Source organism: Pezoporus occidentalis, unplaced genomic scaffold, assembly GCF_034315485.1.
Source record: "Pezoporus occidentalis ecotype Australia unplaced genomic scaffold, CSIRO_AGI_Poc_V1 ctg66, whole genome shotgun sequence".
NCBI classification, from domain to species: domain Eukaryota; kingdom Metazoa; phylum Chordata; class Aves; order Psittaciformes; family Psittacidae; genus Pezoporus; species Pezoporus occidentalis.
This window is the reverse complement of record NW_026916009.1, coordinates 3,616,249-3,642,194: the sequence shown is the minus strand read 5'-3', so window position 1 is coordinate 3,642,194 and position 25,946 is coordinate 3,616,249. Positions and strand designations below refer to the sequence as shown.

Genomic DNA, 25,946 nt, shown 5'->3' with positions numbered 1-25,946 from the left:
AGGTTGATTATTCTTAAACCACTCAATTTCAGGAGAAGGATCCCCAGAAACTTCACAGGTGAACAATACATCTTGTCCTTCATTGACATTTTGAGACTTAGGCTGCATGATAAATGCTGGCTCGTTGGATCGCTCCTTAGAGAAGGTCAGAACGTACTGGCATTTAATTATGCCTTCGTCAGTCTTGCCCTCACAGGTGAGGATACCTTCATCTTTACTACTAGCCTTTTTGATAGTTAGTGTGTGATCACTTCCAGAAACACCATATCTGTAATCATCTGAATTTCTCAGCTCCATTCCATTCAGCATCCATTTTACTTCAGAGGCACCAGGAATGTTGGCTTTCAGTGTCACTTTCTGCCCTTCGGACACTGTCATTTTAGTTGAAGATGCTTTAATTTCTGCTTTCAGTTGTTTGACATCTTCAGTAACAATTGACTTCTTAATGACTTCTTCAATGGCTGCTTTTTCTTCAGTTGCCACTGCTGATTTCTTCTGGGAAGAAACTGTAAGCAACTCGTTTTCTTTCTGAACTGATATGTGAGTTTCAGATACACCTCTTACTTGGGAGTGGATATTTTTAAATACTTGGCCAGTAAACTGGAAGTTAGTTTTTGAAACACCTCCTTCCCCAGTAATTTCACAGGTGTATTCTCCTTTATCAGATTCCATGAGATCATGGATTTTGAGCTCATAGGTGCCATCTGCTGCATAATGAAACTTGAAATGATGGTCTTCTTTTAGTTTTTTGCCATCCTTATACCAAGCCACTTCTCTGACACTTAAAACACTGCTTTCAACTGCACAGGATAACTTCACCTCATCTCCAAGAGTTTCTGCTTTCAGATGCTGTTTTATCTTTGGTGAAGAGGCAGTTGGTAATTGTACTTTCTCTGCTGGTACTGTTTTTTCTGCAGGTGGTGACTTTGCTTTTGGGGGGCTGCTGATGGGTTCAGGAGATTTTACTCGTTTCGGAGACTTAACTAGTTCTGGAGACTTTACACGAGGCTCGGGAGATTTGACTGTTGGAGGTGCTGCAATAGCTTTTTCAGGAATTTTTGTTCTTTGAATAGTCAAAGTGAAATGTGCTTCCTGCCTTCCTTCGGCATTTTCCACCACAACAGTGTAACTTCCCTCATCGGACATCTGGACAGAAGTAATTTCAAAAGTAGACTTGTACTGTGTTCGTGTTACTTGGAAGCGCCTTGAGGAAACAATGGGTTGACCTGCACGGAACCATGTTATTATTGGTGCTGGTTCACCATCGACATCACAGGAAAATCTTGCAATCTCCCCTTCAGAAACTGTGATTGACCGTGGTTTTGTAAGAATTGTTGCAGGTAGAGTGCTTTTAAATGCCTTGTGTACAGTCCTTTCCTCCAATGACTTTTCTTCAGCTGCTGTGAGTTTTTCTTCAGAAGCAGCATAGTGTTCATATGATAAGAGTGATTCTCTTGTTGCTGACATTTCTGATTTAACCTCTCTTACTGAGGAACTTGCTTCTGTAGCAGTTGCTTTCTTAAATGAGGAGACTGCATATGCCTCTGTTTTTGTCAAGTCAGGTAAAATTGACCTTGGTACTTCCTCATCTCTCCGCTGGGAAGAGTATGTAATGTAATCTCCTCCAGTAACATCTAGTGTTGCATAATCAGAGCATTCCCCTTTGTAGTTTGTGCATACAGCCCGGTATGTTCCACTGTCGTCAATGTGGCAGTCAAGAATCTCCAGAGTTAATACACCACTGGTATTAGTAAAATGTATCTTACTGCTCTCCTGGAGCTCAATACCATTATGGTACCACTTCACTTCAGCAGTTGGTTTTGACTGGACATTTAGAATGAACCTGGTATTATGGCCGCAGGGTACGCGGTGTGAGCGCATTCTCAGGGTAATGCGAGGAGCATGGTCAAGGGTGAAAGGCTGTTGAGTAAATACTTCGTATTTCCTTTCCATAGTTTTCTGAGTTTTCAAAGCAGATTTCATGGACTCATACCTGGAAAAGATATCAAATCGTGCCATCCTCTCAAACCGAGAGAGTGATCTTTCACTAGAAACTGGGCTAGGTGAACGTGGTCGAGTTCTCTCTGGTGTCGGGGATCTCCTCTCACTTTCTTCAGGAGGCCGTGAGCGAGGCCGTATTAATTCAGATACAGGACGCATCAACTCAATGTAAGTTGGAGAAAGAGATCTTCTCCTCCTTAGTAATCTAGAGGGAGGTGAAAATTCCCTGTGAACCTGTTGCACCATTTCTATTTCTTCTTCTTCTTCTGATGTAATCTCAGTTATTTCTCTTTCCCTCCTTCTTCTGAGTCTGCTCTTTTCCTCCTCTGCCATGTATTCAAGCTCACTCCTGTATTCAGAGAGTCGTTGAGCAGTGCCAACAGGACGGAGCAATTCTTCATCCTCTCTTTCAGCCATTATCCTTTGCTTTTGTTTAGGTGGTCTGTAGGCAGCCCTGTCGTGACGTTGACGAAGCTCTGCATAGCTAGCACTGGTCTCAGCTTTAGTTGGGATGTGATAACTTGAGTACCTCAGCTGTCTTTTTCTTTCTTCCTCTGAACTGACCTGTGCTGTTTCAGTAGAGTACCGAAGGGCAGAAAGTTCAAAGCGTGGAGGGCTTCTGCTTGGAGGGGAAGCAGAAAAGCCTAACTCTAGCTCTTCTTCAAGGCGCAGTCTTTCCTCTTCAGTTCTTTTCATGGCTAAATAGTCATCAATAGGCAGGAGTAATTCTTCATCAGACAAGTCACCAAGTGATCGCCTTCTTGGTCTATAGTAATACTCGTAGTCTGGAGACGGGATATGCCGACGTGCTGGTCTCACAATTTCCAAATCATCTTGTGTTAGCTTTGGTATGCGCCATTTAGGCTTATATTGATCAGAAACACGTGGCAGTGGCATTACATAAAATTGCTCCCACCTGGAAAGACGTATGCGTTTCTGGCGTTTCTGAACAGTTCTCTCAATTTTTCCTGGCATTTCGAACTGGTCTCGCAGTCTCTTGTACCACTTCATGTCTGACAGAGGCACAAAGTGTTTAATGTTCTGATCTTCCTCAAGAGTAGTGCGTGCATGTTTGCGAGGCTCTGGGACCTCATAGGGCATACGAAGTTTTCTTTCTTCCTTCTTTTCTTCTTTTTTAATTTCATATTCACCTTTGACAGTCTTAGTGCTAACAGCTGGTTTATATAAGATAGCAGCTTCTCTGAGAGCCTCTTGTGCAGTTTGTGTCAGTGGAACAGCTTCAGCACCAGAAAGGATCTCTGCCATTCGTAAGGTCTTGTCAATTTGCCTTTGTACATGCTTTTCCCGCTCTTCTTCAGACTTATACTCACGCTTGACATATTTCAGGCGTTCAACTTTTAGATAAGCCTGGCAGCTTGTAGATCCAGCACTGTTTGTGGCAGTAACTCTGTAATAACCACTGTCTTCAGGTAAAGTATCTCTGATATGCAAAGCATAATAATCTAAACCTTCATGAATTATATCAAAGTTAGGACCAAAGGATAGAGGTTGACCATCTTTCTCCCATTTCAGCGTTGGTTTTGGTACACCAGATACCCTGATCTCAAAACTGACATTTTGGCCTTCTTGACATTCAGCGTTTGCCAGCAGTCTTTTAAACATTGGCCTTAGTGTGGCATCTGCTGGAGGTGGATGTGGAATCACAGTCAGCTTAGCTTTGCAGCTGTCTTCACCATACTTATTGCGTGCCACAATACTGTATTCAGCATCATCCTCTTCAGTGACATTATTGATCACGAGTTGATAAAGACCTTTATCTGATTCAAAAGTATACTTCCTATCATCATCACCAGGTTTGATTTTCTGGCCTGATTTGAACCAGGTTACGCGAGGTTCTGGGTGAACTGTTATAGTTACTCCAAACCTGACATTTTCTCCAATGTATGCAGTGCGGTTGTACAAAGGCAAGGTGAATTCTGGTGGACGTTCTAATAGTCTCATAGTATCAACCCGTCGTTTCACTTTCCTAACAGTTCTGCATCTGTAGTGCTCAGAAATTTCTCTCACACCTTTAACAAAAAGTTCTGCGTAAGAGCTGTCTTCTCCATAGTCATTTACTACCTTGCATCTGTAGGTACCATCATCAGATTTAGAGACATCTTTGACATACATAGTTGCCACACCTTCTTCATATTTGATTTCATATTTCTCATTGCTTTCTAATTGCCTCATACCAAAGTACCATGTGACTTGTGTGGACTGATCATAATTTTCAATCCTACATACATATTTGGCATGCCCTCCTTCTTCCACAACAGCATGCTTTATCTGCCCAGTGCTGGGACCAATGTCTATTGGTGCAACTTTAACTTTAGCCACTGTTATGCCTTTCTGAGATCTAATTGCACCTCCACAGGAAATACGGGCTACTGAAACAACTGTATTCCACTCCTTCTTTACTAGAGTTTGGTAGTAACGCCTGTGCCTCAAGGTCTTGATGACTTTAGTGCTGGTCTTTTCTGTTTGCTGTTTTAGCCATACATGATTAAGCGCTTCAGCAGCTGTCATCCGAGCTTTTCTTTCCTTTACTAGTAGGCGATCAATGAAGTCCATGGCCTCAATGCTTATGTCTTTGAATGCTTCATCATCAAAGTTGTATTCAGCATTCAGAATATTTTCAATAACTTGTTGGTTTGTTTCAGCAATGAAAGGATTGATGCCACTGAGAAGTATGTATGTTAGAGCACCAACTGACCACATGTCAGTGGCTGTACTGACTAAATCATGATGATGTACTTCAGGTGCATAATATTCAGGAGAGGTGAACTGGAGCCTAAAGCTGTCTCCAGGCTTCAGTTGTCTGGCTTGACCAAATTCAACAATTTTAACTGCAGAGCTTCTTCTTGTGACATAAATAATGTTGTCTGGCTTAATATCAAAATGTCCAATGGTATGGCGATGCAAAAATTCTAGTGCATCGCAGACCTGGCGTACATAACTTACTATTTCTCTTTCATTAAGTTCAAATGAAGCTGTGCTGATTCTTTCAAAGATGTCAACTCCAGAAATGAATTCAAAGATCATGACCAATTCTTCTAGGCTCTCAAATGATTCATGAAGATACAGGATATTTCGGTGCCTAGCAATGTTAAGAATGGAAATTTCTTTCTTTACCAAAACTTGGTCAGCACCCTTTACTTTGACAAACTTAGCCAGGTAAGTCTTCTTTGAAACCGCTTCAACACAGCGGTGTACAATGCCAAACTGCCCACGTCCAAGCTCTTCTGCAATCATGTATCTGTTATAGAGTTCCTTTGTAGAATAGTGAGCTGCTTTATCTGTGGTGACTTCCCTGGTCTCATCAACTTCTTCATCATAGTTCGTTACCCTGGTCTTATCTTCTTTTGTTATAATTGGATCAGTAGGTTCAGAAGGCTGGCTTTGGCCAAACTTGTTTTCTGCAATTACACGGAACTGGTAGGTGGTTTTGCCAAACAGGTTCACCACTGTGTACCGTGTATCACGAGCCTGTGCAACACGAATCCATTGCTCTGCTGTTGTAGCACGTTTCTCAATAATGTAGTTTATGATTCTGCTTCCACCATCAGTAGCTGGTTCATTCCAGATTAAATTAACCGAGTCCCTTGAAATGTCAGTTACCTTCAAACCTCTTGGTGGATCAGGCACATCAGCTACATCTAATTCAACTGTTTTTTGGTCGATTCCAAATCTATTTTTGGCACAAACAATGTAAAACCCTGCATCTTTTCTGTCAACACCATTTGGGAAAACAAGAGATGTGAATGATCGCGTAACAATGACTTGGTAGTGTCCATTAGTATCAATGAGGTCTTGTCCCTTCTGCCATGTGATCACAGGGGTTGGCTTGCCACTGAATGGAATCTTGATGCTCACTACTTCCCCTCGGAGGGCATGAACAGCTCCCATGCCTTCCAGATTTTTGGGCAAGTGAATCTTTGCAGGAACTGGAATAGAAAGAAAAAACAACACATGACCAAAAGCACATGAGAAGAGCACCAGCAGTCTAAATATTCAAAGCTTAATAAAGTTTTCTCTTAGGAATAGAGACCCTTCATTCACCTTCAACATCCAAAGAGGCAGTCCCAGACACAGATCCTCCTTGGTTGGTAGCTCTAACTTGATATACTGTGGCATCATCATCTGTTACATTTGTGATAACTAGCTGGTGATATCCACCCTTGAATTCCTGTATCTTGATCTTTTCACCATCTGGCATGATTTCTTTGCCCTGTCTGTACCACTTGACAATTGGTTTAGGATGACCAGTGACTTTGCAGACAAATGTGGCATTAGCTTGGAATTTCACATTCAAATTCCTTAGTTCTTCCTTGAAATGTGGAGCTTTAATTGGTACATCAGATTTTGGAGTGACTGGTTGTGATACCTCACTCCATTCACTTTCACCGCCAAGATTTTCGCATTTGACGCGGAACTCGTATTCCAGACCTTCAATAAGGTCTTTCACAGAATAGACTGTTTCACGAATTTCATCTGTTGTAACAGAAATCCACTTGTTCTGTTTTTTCTCACGCTTCTCGAGATAGTAAGTTCTAATCTTTGCACCGCCATCACTTGCAGGTGGCTTCCATGAGACAACACAAGAATCCTTTGTGACAGCACTTACTGCTGGCTGACCTGGTGGTCCTGGTTTTTCTGCAAAGAATGAAAAAGTGCAAAAACAAAAGTGAGCTTACCTTTGTAATTAGAGGGGCACACAGAAACTGATATTTTGTCATCTACTTACCAAATGGAGGCTTCATAACAACAACTGATGAAACCTCCAGTGCTTCACTAATGCCATATGTGTTCTGAGCAGAAACACGGAAATAATAGCCTGCATTTTCAGTTAGGTTAATAATTCTACAGGTTGTGCCTGAAATGCTTGAAGATACAAGTTGCCATTCTGCTCCTTCCTTGGCTTCACGTTTCTCTATGATATAACTGGTTATCATAGCACCTCCATCATCCTCCGGTGGTTGCCAGCTTATCACCACAGAATTCTTCAGTATAGACTCTATAACAATTGGCCCTACTGGTTTATCTGGCTTATCTGTAAAAGAAAAAGCATGTAATTTTCAGTTATTTTGCCAGTAAATATTTGAGAAAATACTCCACAAAAATACTGAAAATAAAATTAATTACCTTGTATTTCCACATTAAGTACTGTGTCAACAGTTCCAAATGTGTTACTGAGTTGCACTTTGTATTTCCCAGCATGAGCCTTGTGCTGGACATTCTTAATCGCAAGATGAGTATAATGCTCTGTGTTCTCAATAGTAACTGTTTCTGATCCTCTCAAAGGTTTGTTGCCGTGGAACCAAGTTATTGCTGGTACTGGTCGGCCAATATACACAACGTGAAGGCGGAGGGTGCCACCTGCACCTGCATAGTACTTCTCTTTCAACGGGAAGCCAGGGTGGAACTGAGGAGGAGCCTGCAATAATAGCTTGCCACTAGTTTCAATTTCCCCAACATCATTAGTAGCCATACAGGTGTAGAGACCTTCATCCTCCTGTTCATCTGTCATTACTGTCAGAGTATGATTGCGACCATCAGATGACATTTTGTATTTTCGGCTTTGCACCAGTTCTTTGCCAAAGCGATACCATTTAATATCAGGCAAAGGTCTCCCAACAATCTGGCATGTCAGCTGAGCTGCTTCGCCCAGTTTAGTTGTAACATCCTGCATTTCTTTTTTGATGGCGGGTGCTTCTCCAGCTACAACAAAGAAAATTTTAAAATAATTAAGATTACTATGAAATTTTCCTCTATTACTGTATTACTGGGAATTACTTTTCATTTACACTTGTGTGTCATATACTAGAAAGACTGTGCTTTGTTGGCAAATAGCATGTAAAATAAATAGGCAGCTTGTTAAGTGCAGCAGCACTGTGGTTTATGACACAGCAAATCACAACAACATCACAGGAAATAAGACAATATGGTTTTGCTTACATGTTAATTTAGTTTTCACTGCCATAGCAGTCCTTCGAGGTCTGCTGAGGCCAGTCTGATTTTCTGCAAAAACACGGAACTCATATTCTGTAGCCTCGAGTAAACCTCCTACTGTAAACTGCCTGTCCTTGATGCGTTCTTTATTGCATTTTTTCCAGGTGCTTTCTCCAGACTGGCGATATTCAACCCAATAGCCAAGGATCTCTTTGCCACCATCACTTTCAGGTCTTTCCCATTCTAATGTAATGCTGTCCTTTAATATAGAAGTGATCTCAATTTCTCCAGGCTGGCTTGGTTTGTCTAAAAAGTAAGATACAGAAAATAAATTCCTCTTTAAAGGTCACTAAGCTGCTCTTCAGAAGATCTGTTAATGCAAACATTTTCTTACCAAATGGATCCTTGCATACAACTGGTTCAGAAGGAGGACTTGCTTCACTTTCACCAATGTCATTTTGAGCAATGATACGGAATTGATACTCAGCATCTGGAACAAGTCCTGTGACTGTGTACATTGTAGTGGTAATCTGTGTCTTATTATGCCGGACCCATTTTTCTGTAGATGTCTCTTTACGTTCAATGTAGTAGCCAGTTACACGGGAACCACCATCATCTTTAGGTCTGGCCCAGGACAAGTTGACAGAACTCTTTGTAACATCAAGCACTTCAGGTGGGTTGTTTGGAGGCTCTGGAGGATCTGTTTGTAATTGTAACAAAAATAATAGAAATAATAGTGCCATAGAATAAAAAGCATTTGCATATACTATTTCACTTTTAAATCATTTTTAAAAGTATATAAAAGGGAACTTACTTAGAGGTGTCTTTGGCACTGCTGGTTCTTCAGATTTGAGAGATTTGCTAATACCAAAATGGTTTTCAGCAGAAACACGGAAGTGATATTCCACATTTTCTTTTAGCCCTTTCACCACCAGTGATGTCCCTTTCACTCTAGAGTCAACAGTGTACCAGGCAGTCTTCGGTACTTCTCGTCTCTCAACAATGTAACCTAGGATATCAGCACCACCATCATCTGTGGGAGGTCTCCAGCTAACTCTGACGGAACGAGCTTGTATATCATCATACTCAAGTGGCCCTTCTGGTGGATTTGGAATGCCAATCACTCTGACTTTAATATACACAGCTTTTTTGCCACACTTGTTTTCAAGTGCCAAATCATAGGTGCCTGAGTCTTCTCTTTCTGCATCTTTGATCACAAGTTCTGTGTGAGTGTCAGAAGTCGCAATCATGGCCCTCTTGCTGATGTCATGTCCTTCTTTAGTCCATTTGCATATTGGGATGGGTTTACCTTTAATGGGTATTGTAAGCCTGATAACTCCACCTTGTCTCACCATGAGACCTTCTTGGTATTTTTCATCAAGTTCATAGTCAGGATATTCTATAAAAAAAAAAACAAACAAAAATAACATCTCATGCTACGTCTGTTTTCCAGATGAAATCATGCCTGCTTAGGCAAAGATTTTTTTAGGACAAATTTCAATGAGAGTTAAGACTTGAAGTGTCTTACCAAGCATTTCTGTTATTTTGACAGTTCCTGGCACATCAGCAGGTTCTCCTGGTCCACCAGCATTACAGGCTAGTACACGGAATCTGTACTCTGCACCCTGGGGTAGATGTGTTAAGGTGTATTCACGAATCTTGGTTGGTGTGGTATTGCATTTGGTCCATTCAAATTGATCAACCTTCTGCATCTCAATTAAGTAGCCAGTAACTTTAGAACCACCTTCATCTTCTGGTGGACTCCAAGCCAGGGAGACAGATGTTCTTGTAGTATCAGTTACTCTTGGATTCTGTGGTTTACCTGGAGGAGCTGTAAGAGAAGATCAGATGGGAGAGTGGGATCTTGTTAATGAATGTTTAAAAGATGCAACAAATGCTAACTTGCAACATACGATCTGTATTACATCTATTGGATTTATGCAGGAAAACTTAGAATGAAAGTTTTTCACTAATATTTTCTTGGTCTTCTCCAGTCAGAATCTGATTTGTTAATACACCCAGATAAATTTCCAAATTAGTGGGAAAAAAAAAAAAGAGTAACTTTTACTAGTATCATTCCCTTCTGCCAGAGTGTGCTTAATCTATGTAGAAAATCACTTACCAATTGGATCTCTGGCAACAGCAGACTTAGAAGGACGGCTGGGTTTCCCAGTGCCTCTGGCATTGATTGCAGTGACTCGGTGTTCATATTCTAATCCTTCAACCAAGCCAGTGGAGCGGTAACGAGTCATAGTGACTGGAACTTTATTTACACGGATCCATCTATCTGCTCTAACTTCTTTGCGTTCCACAATATAGCCAGTAATCTGTGAGTCACCATCATCTTCTGGAGGATACCAAGTTAATGTCATGCCATCTCTAGAGATATCAAACACTTCTGGAGTGCCAGGAGGACCAGGAATACCTGTAAAAACATAACACAGGATTACTGAAGAAAGCATCAAATGATTCTACACATTAACAATATGCGACATACTGTGAATGACAATGTAATATTGATGTCCTATCAAAATCATTTTATCAGCAGATATCAAAGTACTTTACAAAATAGGTCAGTGAAGTATTGTTTTCTGTAACAGGGTAAAGAAATTTTTCAAGGCTAATGGTAGACCTGGGCAGAAAATTCAAGTTTATCATCCAGGTTCTGTGCATTTATAAAATCTATATAGATTTACGGATATCTTTTTTTTCTTCCCAGGAAAGATAAGAAGAATACTGTTCATCATAATGTACCATTTTATCTATCTGGCAAAAGAAACAGTAACATCTAGAAAAAAATTATCTATGCATGGATATAGAAGCCCATTTAAATACATATTTTTATTTTTAAAGATAGAAAATAAGCGAAGTCAGACTTACGGATTCTGCTCTTGCATTCTATAATTTCAGACTGCAGGTAAGATCCAATTCCAAAGCGGTTTGTAGCAGCCACGCGGAACACGTATTCTGCACCTTCAACAAGTCTGGTGAACTTAAACGTTGTCCTGGTTACTGACTCTGAAACTGGCAGCCATCCAGGACGGTGAGCATCACGCTGCTCTACCACATAGCCACTCAGGGTAGCTCCACCATCTAGTTCAGGTGGCTCCCAGGAAATGGTTACATAATTTGCATCAACTTCATCAATTCGGATAGGTCCAACAGGTGGTCCAGGTTTGTCTAGAAAAGTGGAGAAAAGGAATCATATTGCTGATGTAACAAAGTTCAGATGGAGTAAGAGCATGGACAATTATTTTCATAAACCCTTACCGAGGATTATAACCTTTATCGTATCTGTAACTGTTCCAGTTGTGTTCTTTAGTTCAAGTGTATACTCTCCAGTGTCATGTATGGTGGTCTCACGCACAGTTAATTTAGTCATTTTTGCAGCAGTCTCCACTTTGATGCGTTCTGATTCTTTTAATTTAGAACCAGCAAAGAACCAAGATGCAGCTGGAGGTGGTCGTCCTTCAATTGGAATAGCTAATTCAATGGGCTTGCCAGCAGGTACATGAATTGTCTTCTGAGGTATTCCAGAGAAGTCAATTGTTGGTAGAACTTAGAAAAGAAAATGATGAGAATTTAAACATCCATTTTATAAATATTACATTTATTTCATATAAGCTTCACCCTGGTTTTTTGGTGTTTTTTTTTAAACAGTAGATACCTACCTTTTTGGTCTTGTACTGTCACTGCTGTGACAATCTCTCGTGGTTCTGACACTCCCTTCTGATTCTGTGCTCTGACCCTGAACAAATACTGTTCACCTTCATTGAGAGAGATAATTGTATGCTCGTAGACAGTAGGCTTCAGTGTCACTACCTTCAACCATCTTTCTGTTCCAGCTTTGCTGGCCTCAATAACATAGCCAGTCAACCTGCTGCCACCATCATGGGGTGGTTTCTCCCATGCAAGAGTAACAGTTGATTTAGTGGTGTCAATCACTTCAAGTTTTTGTGGTACCATGGGGACATCGGATACTAGTACTGCATCAGATGTTTCACAAGGTTCACCAATGCCATAAATATTTTCTGGTAGTACTCTGAAATAATACAAAGCTCCTTCTAGAAGTCCAGTAACTCTATAAAATGTCTTGCTGCATTTGGTAGTGACAGTCTTGTAAGCTCTCATGGAAGCTTCACGTTTCTCAATTATGTAATTGTTGACTGGGGCTCCACCGTCAATGGTTGGAATATCCCAAGTAAGTGTCACAGAATCTTTTGATACTTCCTTAATTCTCACTGAAGCTGGTGGACCAGGTGTATCTAAAACAAACAAACAAACAAACAACAAAAAAAAAGATATTTTTCTTCCTTTTGGATCCTTTCCTTTTACAGTCACTGCTTCTGCATAAAAAAAAACCAGCTCTGGCATTTGATTTATAACCTAGCACAGCTTTAGAAACTATGCATTTCCCTTTGGATTAGATTGTTTCTCTGACTTCCCAAGCATTTTCATGATATTTAAACTTCTTTTGGAAATGAATGATTCTCGAGCAATGTGCACTATGAGTGATGAAATGCCCATATACAATTGTAACAGTACTTACCATACACTCTTACAGAAATAGTTGCAGATTTTTTTCCTGATTGATTTTCAGCCTCAATGACGTACTTTCCAGCATCATACCGATTAACTTTATCCACAACAAGAAGAGTGTAGCTGTCTGTAGTATCAATAATAGCTCGACTTACAAGGTCAACACCCTGCTTGCTCCATGTGATGACAGGAGCAGGTCTGCCAGATATAGAGACCATTAGGCGCAGGGAACCACCAGCTCTGACTGTGACTGTCTTCTTCAGGTCCTCAGCAAGTTCAAGTTCAGGTATTTCTGATGAAGAGTGTAAGAAATATGGAATTAATTAATCTTTTAGAAGTTCTAAAGGAAAATATAATTATTTCTTAAAATATACATTGTTTTCAAATTACCTATTCTTTCCACAGGTTCTATTTCTGCTGATGATTCACTGAATTCACTCATACCATTCACATTTGTAGCAGCAACTCTAAATTGGTATTTCTGGCTTGTTTTAAGACCAGTCACAGTGAACTCAGCATTCCTCAGAGTGGCAGTTGTATGTGGTCGATACCACTGTTCAGTACCTTCTTCTTTCATTTCAAGAACATAGCCTAAGATGTCAGCACCACCGTCATATGTGGGCTTTGACCATGCTAAACTTATGCTGTGCTTAGTAGTATCCACGACTCTTGGAGCTGAAGGTTGTGCAGGAGTATCTGTGAAAAAAAAGAAAATGCATTTTACATTGGTGCAGGAAACATGTTACAGTAAAAATCAATTTCTAAACAGCTAAATGCATTTAAAATTAGCTATAACTGCTTTTAAGTTTATTAGTTTAATTCTAACTAGTTCAGTGAGATCATATGTGGTTTTGGATATCTAGTCAAAGAGTCAATGTGGTTTTATGTTCCATTATTATAAGTAAATATGTTTTAAATATGGTAACTTACACGATGGTTCTTTACATAGCATGTATTGCGAAGCTTCACTAGGCTCACTGTTCCCAGCAGCATTCACTGCAGTGACACGGAACTGGTACTGGCTGCCTTCCATAAGACCCGTGACTTTCAGTCTGGTATCATAAACTGTGTAATCTCTGTTCACCCGTGTCCAGCGCAGACTTTTCCTTTCACGTTTGTCGACAAGATAGTCCTTAATCTCATTGCCACCATCAGATTCTGGTTTTGTCCACTGAATAATGATATGTTCCTTGCCAACACTCACTTCTTCAGGAGCACCAGGCTGTGATGGGATAGCTGTTTTGTTTTTTTAAAAAAAAAAGAGGTTGAAAAAATAATTATTATTTAACAAATTTTTTAACTATGAGAAATATTCCACAAATTCTCACATAGAATGGAAGGCACTAATACTCACTGAAAGCATTCCTGGCAATCACAGGTTCTGTTTCAAGTGGAACACCTGGTCCATATTTATTGACAGCTCTCACACGGAAGATGTATTCATTATTTTTAATAAGTTTTGTTACCACATATGATAAAGTCTGGCATTCAGCCTCAACAATAACCCAATGAAGTCTGCTGGTTTCACGTCTTTCTACAATATAGTGAGTGATTTGTGCTCCTCCGTCTTCCTCAGGAATGTTCCATGCCAGAGTACATTTCTCTTCTGTTACTCTGCTAACTGTGATTTTGCCTGCGCATGGCCCTGGTGAATCTGGGTAGAGATGAAAGTAAGTATTGCTGTTAACAGCTAAGGAAAAGCATCTCACTTTTATTTAAAAGAATGTGGGCTTTTAGTATACTAAGTACAAATATTAATTATGGGATACATACCAAGCACTTTAACAATTACAGAAATTTGTTTCATCCCACTGGCATTTTTAACTGTTAGAGTATATTTTCCACTGTCACTTCTGTCACAGAACTTGATAATTGCGATGGCTCGTTTGCTGGTATATTGCAGAGATATCTTTTCACATAGATCCAATTCCCTATCACCTTTAGACCAGAAGACTTTTGGTTCTGGTTTCCCACCAATGGCTGCATCGAGAACAAGATCTGATCCAGCCCTGATGGTCACAACTTCTCCCTGCAGTCTGGCATCAAGTTCAGCCTTTGGTGGTGCTGTCATAAGGAAAAGGAGATTAAAACAAATTACATGACAGTACTAAAAATAGAACATTATGGTTTTAATTGTCCCAAGTGAATATATCTTACAGTATTCATCTCTGCAAATGACAGCACCAGTTGATTCAGATCCTTTGCTAATCACACCAGCAGCATTCTTTGCTAGTACACGGAATTCGTATGCTTCATCTTCACTAAGAGCTGTCACAGTAAAAGAGTTTTCTGAGACAATGGTATAATTGCATTTCAGCCAGCGTCCATCACCAGATTCATTATATGGTTTGCGCTCTATAATATATCCGATAATTTTGCTTCCACCATCATAAAGGGGTGCTGACCAGCTCAGTGACACTGTAGATCTGGTGACGTCTGTTACTTCTGGTCTCCCTGGTGGATCTGGAGGAACAAAACAGAAAAGTGAGAAATGTAATTCTATTTTAGCTTAAATAACAACATAACCCTAAAAGTAATACTTACCAACTGGATTTTGAGCCACTACAGGTCTAGAAGCTTCACTAGCTTTGCTAACACCTGCAGCATTTAAAGCATATGTTCTGAATTGATATTCTAGGCCTTCCACCAATCCCATGACTTTGTAGTTGCATTCACAGCATGGCACTTTGTTCTCCTTCACCCAAAGGATAGTGTTGCGTTCCTTCTTTTCAACCCAATATCCAATGACTTTGCTGCCACCATCATGATAGGGCTCCTCCCAGCGAATGGCCATGGCAGTTGCAGACACAGAATAGACTTCTGGCCTAGAAGGTGGGCTTGGTGGGACTAAAAAAAAAAAAAAAAAGGATGGAGAGGGGAGGAAAATGTTAGTTGTTACAAATACTTCAGTCAGAGGAAAAGGACAGATTTTGAAATGTTTCACTTACCGAATGGATGCTCAGCAACTATCGTTTTTGATTCAAGGGGTTTGCTAACACCAAATCTGTTTTCTGAGCTTACTCGAAAACTGTACTCCTGGTATTTTGTGAGATGAGCGACTTTGACTTGTGTACGCTTCACACTGGAATTTACCAGCTGCCATGCTGTTGTGCCAGATTCACGTTTTTCTACAATGTAGTTTGTAATCTCACTGCCACCATCATCTTCAGGTTCTTTCCAGGTCAACACACAGGATTCAGCAGAGACAGATGATATTTCAATTGGGCCAGTGACGGGACCTGGCCTTCCTATGACTACCACTGTGACAGCGAATGTTTTCACACCAGCAGTGTTTTCAAGTGTGAGGTAGTATTTACCAGAGTCACCTCTCATACTGTCCTTTACAGTCAGTGTGGTTCTGTCTTTTGTTGTCTTGATAGTCACTCTCTCAGTTTCCTTCAGCCGCATCTCCTCAAGTTTCCATGTCACTTTTGGAGCTGGGCGCCCACTGATGGGTATGTCAATAGTAAAGGTGCTTCCAGCCTTGCATGTTATGAGCTGTCTGCTTATTTCACTGAGATCTGCTGTTGGTTCAATCTGTGGCTCCTTAATAATAACAGAAGAGAAAGCTTCTCTCGGTGCACTGTAGCCAGCATCATTTCTTGCCTTGACCCGGAACTCATATTCAGTGTTCTCCACAAGGCCTTCAACAGTGAAAGTAAGTTGTTTAGTTTGTCCAGCTGCAATCCATGAGTCAGATCCTTTTTGTTTCATTTCAAGAAGGTATCCAGTAACACGGCTACCACCATCATGATCAGGTTTAAGCCAAGCTAAAACTACAGAAGATTTGGTTGTATCAACAATATCTAGTCTCTTAGGTGGAGCAGGTTCTTCTGTGGCTACAACTGGTTCTGTTAATTCACAGGGTTCACCTACACCATATTCATTTTCTGCTGACACTCGGTAGAAATATGGCACGCCTTCCGACAGATCGGTGACCTTAAAGATTTGTCGAGTGCATTTTGAACTCACCACTTGCCAGCTACGACGGCTTGCTTCTCGTTTTTCCACAATGTAGTGATGGATACGTGAACCTCCATCCAGAACAGGAGCATCCCACATTAAAGTTATAGATCCTCGAGTCACATCTTTAAACGTAATAGGACCAGGTGGACCAGGTGTGTCCAAAACCTTGACAGTAAATGTAATAGACTTACTTCCACTGTTGTTTTCCACAGTAAAGACATACTTGCCAGAATCATTTCTATTGCATTCCTCCACAGTCAATGTACTGAATGAATCAGTTGTTTGAATGTCAGCACGCAAGCTGAGATTAGCATCTGCTTTGGACCACACAGCAGTAGGAACAGGTCTTCCAGAGAAGGCAATAAATAGACGAATGCTTGCACCTGCTCTTACAATATGAGTCTGCTTGAAGTTTGCATCAATATCAATTTCAGGTGCAGAAAGCCTGTCCACAGTTTGGACCGAAGCAGGAATTTCACAACTTTCTCCTTTGCCAGCACCATTGACAGCACTAACTCTGAATTTATAGTGTTCTCCTGCCTCCAAATCAACGACAGTATATTTAGTAGCAAGAACAGTCTCTGCATTGACCTTCTGCCATGATTCGAGATCAGCTTTGCACATCTCAATGATGTATCCAATTATTTCCATGCCTCCATCAAATACTGGCTTGGTCCACTCCAAGCTTACACTAGTCTTTGATGTATCTGTCACCTTGACAACATTAGGAGCACTTGGTGGGCTGACTGGTTCTCTACATTTAACCAGTTTTGAAACATCACTTGGAGGTCCAACTCCTGCAGCGTTTTCAGCCATGACATGGAACTCGTACTCATTGCCTTCCATTAGGCCTGTTACTCTGTATCTGTTCTCAGTAATAGGCCTCTTACTGGATACTTTAACCCAGCGCATGCTCTTCTTTTCTCTCCTTTCTAGAATATACTCATTTATCTCGCTTCCGCCATCTGATGCTGGTCTTGCCCAAGTGAGTGTGATACTATCTCCTGTTACGTTCGTAGGCTCTGGAGTTCCTGGTGCATCAGGGATAGCTAAAGAGAGAAAAATGTCATTAGAAAGACAAAATGGCAACTCCACAGTTATTTCTAGAAGATGAGATGGAGACTTACTATAAGGTATTTGTGCAGTAACTGGATCAGACTCCAATGGTCTGCCAACTCCAAATTTGTTCACTGCAGAGACACGGAACTGGTACTCATTTCCTTTAATTAATTTAAGTGCTGTGTAGCTGCAAGCTTCACATTTATCTTCAACTAATGCCCAAGCAATCCTGCTAGTTTCACGTTTTTCAATTATGTAGTGGGAGATAGAAGCGCAACCATCATTAGCTGGAGGCTCCCACCATAACGTGACTTTCTCTCCAGTAATGTTTGTGAATCGTATTGGTCCACCAACTTTTCCTGGTGTGTCTGCAATTTTAAAGGTTCAGAATTACAATTTGTTAACACTTAGAATAAGATACTATTTTAAAAGAGCATGCTGAAAGTGTTTGGTGCAGTACCTTGTACTCTGATGGTAATATCTTCTCGTTTAGTGCCTGATGCATTTTTGGCTTCTACTGTGTACACTCCACGATGTTCCCGGATAGCATCTCTGATGAAGATTGTGCTATATCCAATAGCTGTAGTTATTTCTATATTCATTATTTTCTCAATCTCCTTACCATCTTTAAACCATGTCACTTTAGGTACTGGACGTCCTTTGATTAGAGCTTTAAGTCTAATGCTCTCTCCAGCTTTAACAGTAAGGCCTTCAAAGTGCTCAGGGCCAAATTCAATTGTTGGAGCAACTAAAAAAGGAAAATATAATTTAGTTCCTATATAGCTAAGTACTTTTTCCTGATAATATTTTTAATGTACTAATGTCCTGGGTTCAGCAGTAGCAGTCATTTTTCTTCTTCTTAGTAGCTGGTGCAGTGCTGTGGTTTTGAATTTCAGCCTGGAAACAGCGCTGATAACACCGATGTTTTTAGTTGTTGCTCAGTAACATTTACTCTGACGAAGGACTTTGTGAGTCTCATGCTCTGCCAGGGAGGAGGGGAAGCTTGGAGGAAGCAGAGACAGGGCACCTGACCCAAACTGACCAAAGAGGTATTCCATACCACAGCACATCATACCCACTGTATAAACTGGGGGCAGTTACCTGGCAGGGTTAGATCACTGCTCTGTCGGGCGGGGTGTTGGTCGGTGGGTGGTGAGCGGTTATATTCTCTTCCGTTGCTATTTCCCTTATCATTATTATTATTGGGGGTAGCAGTAGTGGTTTGTGTTATACCTTAGTTACTGGACTGTTCTTATCTCAACCTGTGGGAGTTACATTCTTTCGATTCTCCTCCCCATCCCTCTGGGAGTGGGGCGGGGGGGAAGCGGGGGAGTGAGAGAGAGACTGCATGGTTCTGATTTATGGCTGGGCTTAAACCATGACAACTAATCATAAAAAATTGTTATATATAGGATTCTTTCTGGTATTCTCTAAAAAGCAGTTTTTATATGAACTGTAAACTTATTTTTCCCCTAATGCACAAAGTGCATCATATTAAGCTGAAAGACACCATTAATATACGCTGTTACAGTATGCTAAGCTACCTGAGGCACATTTTCATGTCTAAATTATTCAGTGCATCAGAATATGGTGCACAGTTTATGATTTCTTTCCAGCTTTCCTACTGCTGCTTATTCAACAAAAAGAGTGCCATGCCTTTCAGCAATTGATTACCTATGTCTGCCAGATTTGTGTCTTTAATTTAGACACTCCCACCTTGGAGTACAAACAGAAATGTTCTGAGTTGACTGGAAGGACCTCAGTCACACATTCCACCTCCCTTGACCTCCCATTTCCCATCACTACAGCCAGAAACTCTAGCTGGCTTCACTACCCAAATACAAGTATATTAAGAAATGGTGCTTACCATTTTCATCTCTGGTCATGATATAGCCTGAAGACTGTGAAGGCGGGCTGATTGTACCAACCGCGTTTCTTGCAAGCACTCTGAATTCATATCGGTCACCTGAACTGAGTCCTGTAACTGTATATTGGCATTCACTGACATCAGTAAAGTTACATCTGAGCCAACGGTCTTCACTTCCTTGCCGTTTCTCAATGCTGTAAGCCACAATCTTACTGCCTCCATCGCGTAGTGGTGGGGTCCATTTAAGGGTGACTGTTTCCCTGGTGACGTCAATGTAATCAGGAGTACCAGGTGGGTCTGAAAGGAAAATAAGTAAAATTCATTTTATTACTGCTCACACCATATTCTACAAGGATAGCATTTTCTTGGACTGATCTTTCACTCACCCACTGGAGAGACTGCCAAAGTAAATTTGCTTGGCTCACTAGCTCGGCTTAGACCTGCAGCGTTTTCAGCGTATACTTGGAACTGGTAATCCAGGCCCTCAAGCAGTCCAGTAATCCTGTATTCTCTGCTAGATATTAATGCAACATTAACCTTTTGCCACAAAATACTGTTTCTTTCCTTCTTTTCAACATGGTATCCAATAATCTCTGAGCCACCATCATAAACAGGAGCATCCCAAGATATGGTCATTCCATCAGCGGTTATGTTGTATACAACAGGCTTGCCTGGGGCACCTGGTGGTCTGAACTGATGCTTTGCCACAACATCTGCTGAGACAAGAGGTGGACTCACTCCATATCTGTTTTCTGCACGAACTCTAAACTGATATTCAGTGTCTTTAACAAGGTTTGGTACTTTGAAGGTTGTTCTTGCAGCACTTGAACACACCAATTTCCAGTTCATTTGTGAAGTTTCTCTCTTCTCAATACTGTAGCCAGTAATTTCTCCTCCACCATCATCATCAGGAGCTTCCCATGACAAAACTACACTATCTGCTTTGATTTCATCTAGTCTTAAAGGTGCTTTTGGCTTAGATGGAGGCCCAAGAGTAATGACAGTGATTGTGAATGTTTTTCTGCAGACTACATTATCAAGAGTTAAAGTATATTTGCCACCATGCTCCTTTTTCGCATTCTTGATGCTTAAGCTTATTTTGTTTTCAGTTTTCTTGAAACGAAGATGTTCAGTTTCTTTAAGAGGGAGGTTGTCTTTCAGCCAGCTCATTGATGGCTTAGGTTTACCTTTATAGGACAATTCAATAAGCAGGTTATGTCCAATTCTCACTGAAACTTGACCTCCAGGAATATCAGAAAGATCAGCTTCAGGTGGTATTATATGTTCTTTCACTGTAATGGGTCCAACAGTAACACCGTCACTTTTGCCTTTTTCATTTCTAGCAAAGACCTTGAATTCCATGACAGAGAGCTCCTTAAGTTTTTCAACTTCAAATTCACAGCTTTTGCTTGCGCCTGCATATGTCCATTCTTTTTCTTCCTGCAGTTTCTTTTCAATAACATAGTCTGATATAATGCTACCACCATCATAGTCAGGTTTGCTCCACTGCAATTTAACAGAAGTCTTTGTAGAATCTTTCATGGCTAGGTCTTTTACTGGTCCAGGTATGTCTGCAGCTTTCACTGGTTCAGATGTCTCACAAGGTTCACCCAGTCCAATTTCATTTTCAGCAAGAACACGGAAGAAGAATGCAGTCTTCTCTGACAGGTTAGTTAGCTTAAAGGTAGTATGAGAACACTTTGTTGTTACAGTTGACCAGGCCCTCTTTGTAGCATCTCTTTTTTCAACAACATAATTTGTTATTTCAGAACCACCATTGATGAGAGGTGGTTCCCATACCAGTGTAACTGTGCCACGAGAAACATGCTTAAGCTGCAGCTTCTGGCAGGCTGATGGCGTGTCAAGTACTTTTACATTCACAAATGTGGATTTTGCTTCTCCAACTCCATTTTCTATTGTAAGAACATATTTTCCTGTATCATTTCGGGTAACTTGAGGAATAGTAAGTAGTGTAGATGATTCTGTGTTCTGGATGATATATCTTTCATCGATCCCAAGATTCTTGTCACCCTTTCTCCATGTGACTGTTGGAGGAGGTCTGCCTTTGAATGGAATCATTGTTTGCACATCTTCACCTGCTTTAGCAATAATAGAGGTCTGGAGAGCAACATCCAGATCAATCTCTGATGCCACTGTGGAAATAAGTAAAAATTAATAATCCATTCTTGGAATGTAAAATAAGAAATGCTTTGAAAAAAAACAAAAAAATAAAAAAAAACCCACAAACAACCCAAAAAACCAAAAGAGAAAAACAACAAATACTGAAAAGTACAGTACCGAGAATATCTTTAGCTTGAACAGGTTCCATCATTTCAATAGGCTCTCCTTGTCCAGCACAATTTATAGCAGACACGCGGAAATAATAATTAACACTTGGCTGAAGGTGGGATACAACGTACTCAGTTGTTCTCACTTCTCCCTTAGTACTGACTACAGTCCATTCTTGCTCTTCACCTTCTCTTTTCTCCACCACATAGCTGGTGATTGGACTTCCTCCATCATAAGCAGGTTTAACCCAGCCAAGGGTGACAGATGTCTTGGTTGTATCCACAACCTTCAGCTTTGTTGGTGAGCCTGGCTTATCTGTAAGTGATAGTTTATGGGGAATGGGGGGAGACAAAATAGAAACCATATTTACAATTAAACACAAAGAGGAATAAAATCTGCCTTCAGTTCCATTGGTGCAATCCCATCCTAATTGCTCGTCCATTGGTTTCTAACCAATTAGGAATACTGCATGTTGTATCTTACCAACAGGATCTGCAGCTTTGTAGAAGTCAGAAGCTTCAGAGAATGGCCCTTGTCCAGCAGCATTGACAGCACAAACTCGGAAATGATATTCACTGTTTTCAGTCAGGCCTGTTACTTTTTGTCTGGTGTCCCGAATGGTTTCTTTAGTAACCTTGAACCAACTCAGACTCTTCTTGTCACGCTTCTCAAGAAAATATCCTGATATTTCACTGCCTCCATCAACGGTAGGCCTATTCCAGACAACGGTCATAGAATTTTTGGTTATCATTGTGACTTCTGGCACACTAGGTGGTCCAGGTGTAACTGAGTAAAAAAAATACATGAGTAGATAAATACCACTTACAAATAATACACAAGATGATTCAGTTGCATAAGTTATATGTTTCTTACCAAATGAATTTTTGGCTATAACAGGCTCAGACTCCAGTGGATCACCAACTCCAAACTTGTTTACACCACGGACACGGAACACATATTCATTTCCTTTGATAAGTTTTGTTGTAGTTATGATACACCCCTCCAGTTTTTCAGAAATTAAAGACCATACAACCCGACTTGTCTCCCGTTTTTCAACAACATAGTGTGTTACAGGTGCACCACCATCATCCACTGGCGGGTTCCACATTATTGTAATCTTTTCAGCAGTGACTGTCTTAAACTGTATAGGTCCACTTGGGGGTCCTGGCTTGTCTGTGGTAGGCAGAAGAAAGCTGTTAAGTATTTATTACTGAGTTATTGTTTAACAGTATAATACAGTTGTATCTGAAGACATACCAAGTATCTGTAGTCTAACATGGGCTGATGCCGAACCCATGGCATTCTTCAATTTTAATTCATAGGTGCCACTGTTCAGCCGAGTTGCATCCTTGATAAGTATAGAAGCAAATTCTGTTGTGTTTTCAATAGACACTAGTGCACTGGTTTGTACCTCATTGTTATTTTTGAACCATTCAATTGTGGGTATAGGCTTGCCTGAGATGCCTAGTTTTAACTTAACTGAAGTTCCTGCTTTATATTTCACCACTTCTGTATATTCTGGTGGCACATCGATTTCAGGTGCACCTTAAAAAACATAAGAATAAGTTTAAAACATACATATTTTAGACTTGTATTTAACAAAGCCAAAAATAATTGTACTTAAGCAAATTTACTTAAGCAATTTAATTACAGGCATTTTAGAAATACAGACTGAAGTAAAGATAGCATGTATAACTTAAATCGTAAACCTAGAACAAGTTAGAACTAATTCTAACAAGAAAAGGCAACCACGTATGTAAGTATAACCCCTTTGGCCATGGGGCATGGGTAGACTTCTGTTGCTTGAAAAATAAAGATTTTCTCAAGGAAGTGGTGGAATCACCATCCCTGCAAGTGTTCAAAAAAAGTATAGATGAGGTCCTCAACAACATAGTTTAGTTGTGGTCTTGGCAGTTCTGGGGTAGTGGTTGGACTTGATCTTAAAAGTCTTTTCCAACCTAGTTGATTCTATGATTCTATGATTCTATTCTATGATGAGACTTTAAGAGCACAGATACAGCCAAAGGTGTTCATTACAATCATGTCCAAATAGATTCAAGCTTATTGAATCAATCACTGTAAAGTAGCCTTCCATATTTAAAAAACTATGGTTCCACAAAACAGCGCTGCCTTTAAGCTTCCTACTGCTACTACCACAAAATAGTACTGTTACAGCATTGCAAAAACACTTACCGTATGTATCCACACATGTGATAGGACCCACAACATCTGAGGGGTTACTAATGGAACCAATAGCATTCTTAGCAAAGATCCGGAATTCATACCGGGAATTCTGTGTCAGACCAGATATTGTGAAATGAGTCTCAATAACATTGGTGAAGCTAGCTTTTGTCCATCTGCCATCTGGAAGATCACGTTTTTCTACGATGTATCCAGTGATCTTGCTACCACCATCAAATGCTGGCTTCTGCCATGTTAGAGTGATAGCAGTCTTCGAAATATCTGAGACACGAACATTTCTTGGTGGTTCTGCAGTAGGAAACATCACAGTATTGCCAATGAATAACAGCTGTTTTGGATATTGGCTTACTGTACATGACAGTATATCACGGGGGGGACTGGGGGGAGCTGAAACCCCAACCAAACAAAAACAAAGCACTACTTAAATGGTTGGGCTTCTTTATTTTCTAGGACATACATACCACAAGCATCAATTGCAAGGACTGGATCAGAAGCATGGCTTGCTTTTCCAATGCCAGCTGCATTTTCTGCATAAACCCTAAATTCATAGATAAGGCCAGCACTGATTGTGGTGACTTTGAAGTGGGTTGTGCGAATGAGAGTCTTATTAGCCTTCTGCCATAATATGCTATTCCTGTCTTTCATTTCCAGGTGGTATCCAGTGACTGCACTGCCACCATTAGTGACTGGTTCATGCCATCCAACAGTAATACTCTCTCGGGTTACGTTTGTGACCCATGGTGTGGAAGGAGGTCCAGGGGTAGCTGATGAAGTAAAAAGAAGTGTTTAATTATTAACAATAGTATTTTCAACATCAGAGCATTTAAACATTGACCTATAGCATGAGAAGCATATTACTCACTGTAAGGAAGCTTAACAACCACACATTTTGAGTCTATGTGATCACTGATGCCAAAGCGGTTCTCAGCTTTGATGCGGAATTGGTATTCTTCTCCTGTTGTGAGCTTCATAACTTTAATAACAGTTCTAGCAACAGTTGCAGACACCTCAGACCAAGCAGCAGTACTTGTTTCTCTTTTCAGTACAATATAGTTGGTAACTTGACTACCACCATCATAAGCTGGAGGCTGCCATCTGAGTATTACACTCTCTTCAGTGATATCGCTAAGGACAACAGGACCAACAGGAGGACCTGGTCTATCCAACACAACAATATTAACAAATGATTTTGTGGTGCCACTTGAGTTGGCAGCAGTAATGTCATATCTTCCAGCATCAGCAGCCACACTTTCTTTAAGGTTAATGATGAGACTTTCTGCAGTGGTTTCTGTGTGAAATCTCATGGTAGGTTTCAGTGGAGCACCATCTCTAGACAATGTCACCTTTGGCACTGGTTTTCCAGAAACTGGAATTTCAACTTTCAGGTTTGAGCCTGCTCGAATATATACAGTGTTATGAGGGAAGCCCTTCATGTCAATCTCAGGGGATTCTGAAAAAGAAAACATTTTCAAACCATTAAGAAATTTCATTCTTTTTAAATATGAATCCAATTTCATGTGTATCAACCCTTGTTTTATGTCAGGAAACATACCTAATTGTTCTTTAACTGTAACAGGGACCAATAGTTCCTTAGGATCACTTAAACCAGCTTGGTTTTCTGCAGACACTCTGAAGAAATAGTCAACATTCTCCTTAAGACCACGAACAACATGATGATTTGTCTTTACAACTGCAAACTTAACCCATTTTTGCTGTCCTTTCTCAAGACCTTCAACAAGATAGCTCACAATTCTGCTTCCACCATCATGTTCTGGTTTTAGCCATGAAAGAGAAACGCTGTCCTTTGTGACATTTGTGACTCCAAGTTTTTCTGGTGGGCTGGGTTTTTCTGAGAGAAAAAAATGTGCAACAGATTAAATAATATAGCAAGTATTTACATTTTATATTAGCAATTACACAGGTGTACCATCTGGATTGAGAAAATGTGTGTTGAAATAATTTGTACATTAGAGACATTTTAAGTAAAATGCAAGCAAAATTAAAATTTAAGCATTTCTTAGCTCTTTTTCATATGTAAAACCACAAACATACCTAGCACAAAAATATCTTT

At 40.4% G+C, this 25,946-nt stretch overlaps 1 protein-coding gene across 1 annotated transcript in view; it reads right to left on the bottom strand.

Annotated features, from left to right (window-relative positions):
• Positions 1 to 25,946, bottom strand: part of TTN (titin) — a 247,054-nt gene that overhangs the window by 2,852 nt on the left and 218,256 nt on the right. The window contains exons 267-298 of the mRNA XM_062640616.1: positions 25,428 to 25,724; positions 24,738 to 25,325; positions 24,337 to 24,639; positions 23,867 to 24,163; positions 22,931 to 23,218; positions 22,547 to 22,846; positions 22,157 to 22,459; positions 21,683 to 21,988; positions 19,771 to 21,537; positions 19,385 to 19,681; positions 17,978 to 18,265; positions 17,586 to 17,885; positions 15,441 to 17,507; positions 15,037 to 15,339; positions 14,650 to 14,955; positions 14,266 to 14,556; positions 13,847 to 14,146; positions 13,423 to 13,728; positions 12,883 to 13,188; positions 12,503 to 12,784; positions 11,625 to 12,218; positions 11,224 to 11,511; positions 10,834 to 11,133; positions 10,076 to 10,378; positions 9,482 to 9,784; positions 8,768 to 9,352; positions 8,348 to 8,653; positions 7,960 to 8,259; positions 7,147 to 7,722; positions 6,749 to 7,054; positions 6,064 to 6,657; positions 1 to 5,948 (exon numbers count right to left, since the gene is read on the bottom strand). Of these exons, the coding sequence (XP_062496600.1) occupies positions 1 to 5,948; positions 6,064 to 6,657; positions 6,749 to 7,054; positions 7,147 to 7,722; positions 7,960 to 8,259; positions 8,348 to 8,653; positions 8,768 to 9,352; positions 9,482 to 9,784; positions 10,076 to 10,378; positions 10,834 to 11,133; positions 11,224 to 11,511; positions 11,625 to 12,218; positions 12,503 to 12,784; positions 12,883 to 13,188; positions 13,423 to 13,728; positions 13,847 to 14,146; positions 14,266 to 14,556; positions 14,650 to 14,955; positions 15,037 to 15,339; positions 15,441 to 17,507; positions 17,586 to 17,885; positions 17,978 to 18,265; positions 19,385 to 19,681; positions 19,771 to 21,537; positions 21,683 to 21,988; positions 22,157 to 22,459; positions 22,547 to 22,846; positions 22,931 to 23,218; positions 23,867 to 24,163; positions 24,337 to 24,639; positions 24,738 to 25,325; positions 25,428 to 25,724 (19,898 nt within the window). The remainder of the gene's footprint in view (positions 5,949 to 6,063; positions 6,658 to 6,748; positions 7,055 to 7,146; positions 7,723 to 7,959; positions 8,260 to 8,347; positions 8,654 to 8,767; positions 9,353 to 9,481; positions 9,785 to 10,075; positions 10,379 to 10,833; positions 11,134 to 11,223; positions 11,512 to 11,624; positions 12,219 to 12,502; positions 12,785 to 12,882; positions 13,189 to 13,422; positions 13,729 to 13,846; positions 14,147 to 14,265; positions 14,557 to 14,649; positions 14,956 to 15,036; positions 15,340 to 15,440; positions 17,508 to 17,585; positions 17,886 to 17,977; positions 18,266 to 19,384; positions 19,682 to 19,770; positions 21,538 to 21,682; positions 21,989 to 22,156; positions 22,460 to 22,546; positions 22,847 to 22,930; positions 23,219 to 23,866; positions 24,164 to 24,336; positions 24,640 to 24,737; positions 25,326 to 25,427; positions 25,725 to 25,946) is intronic.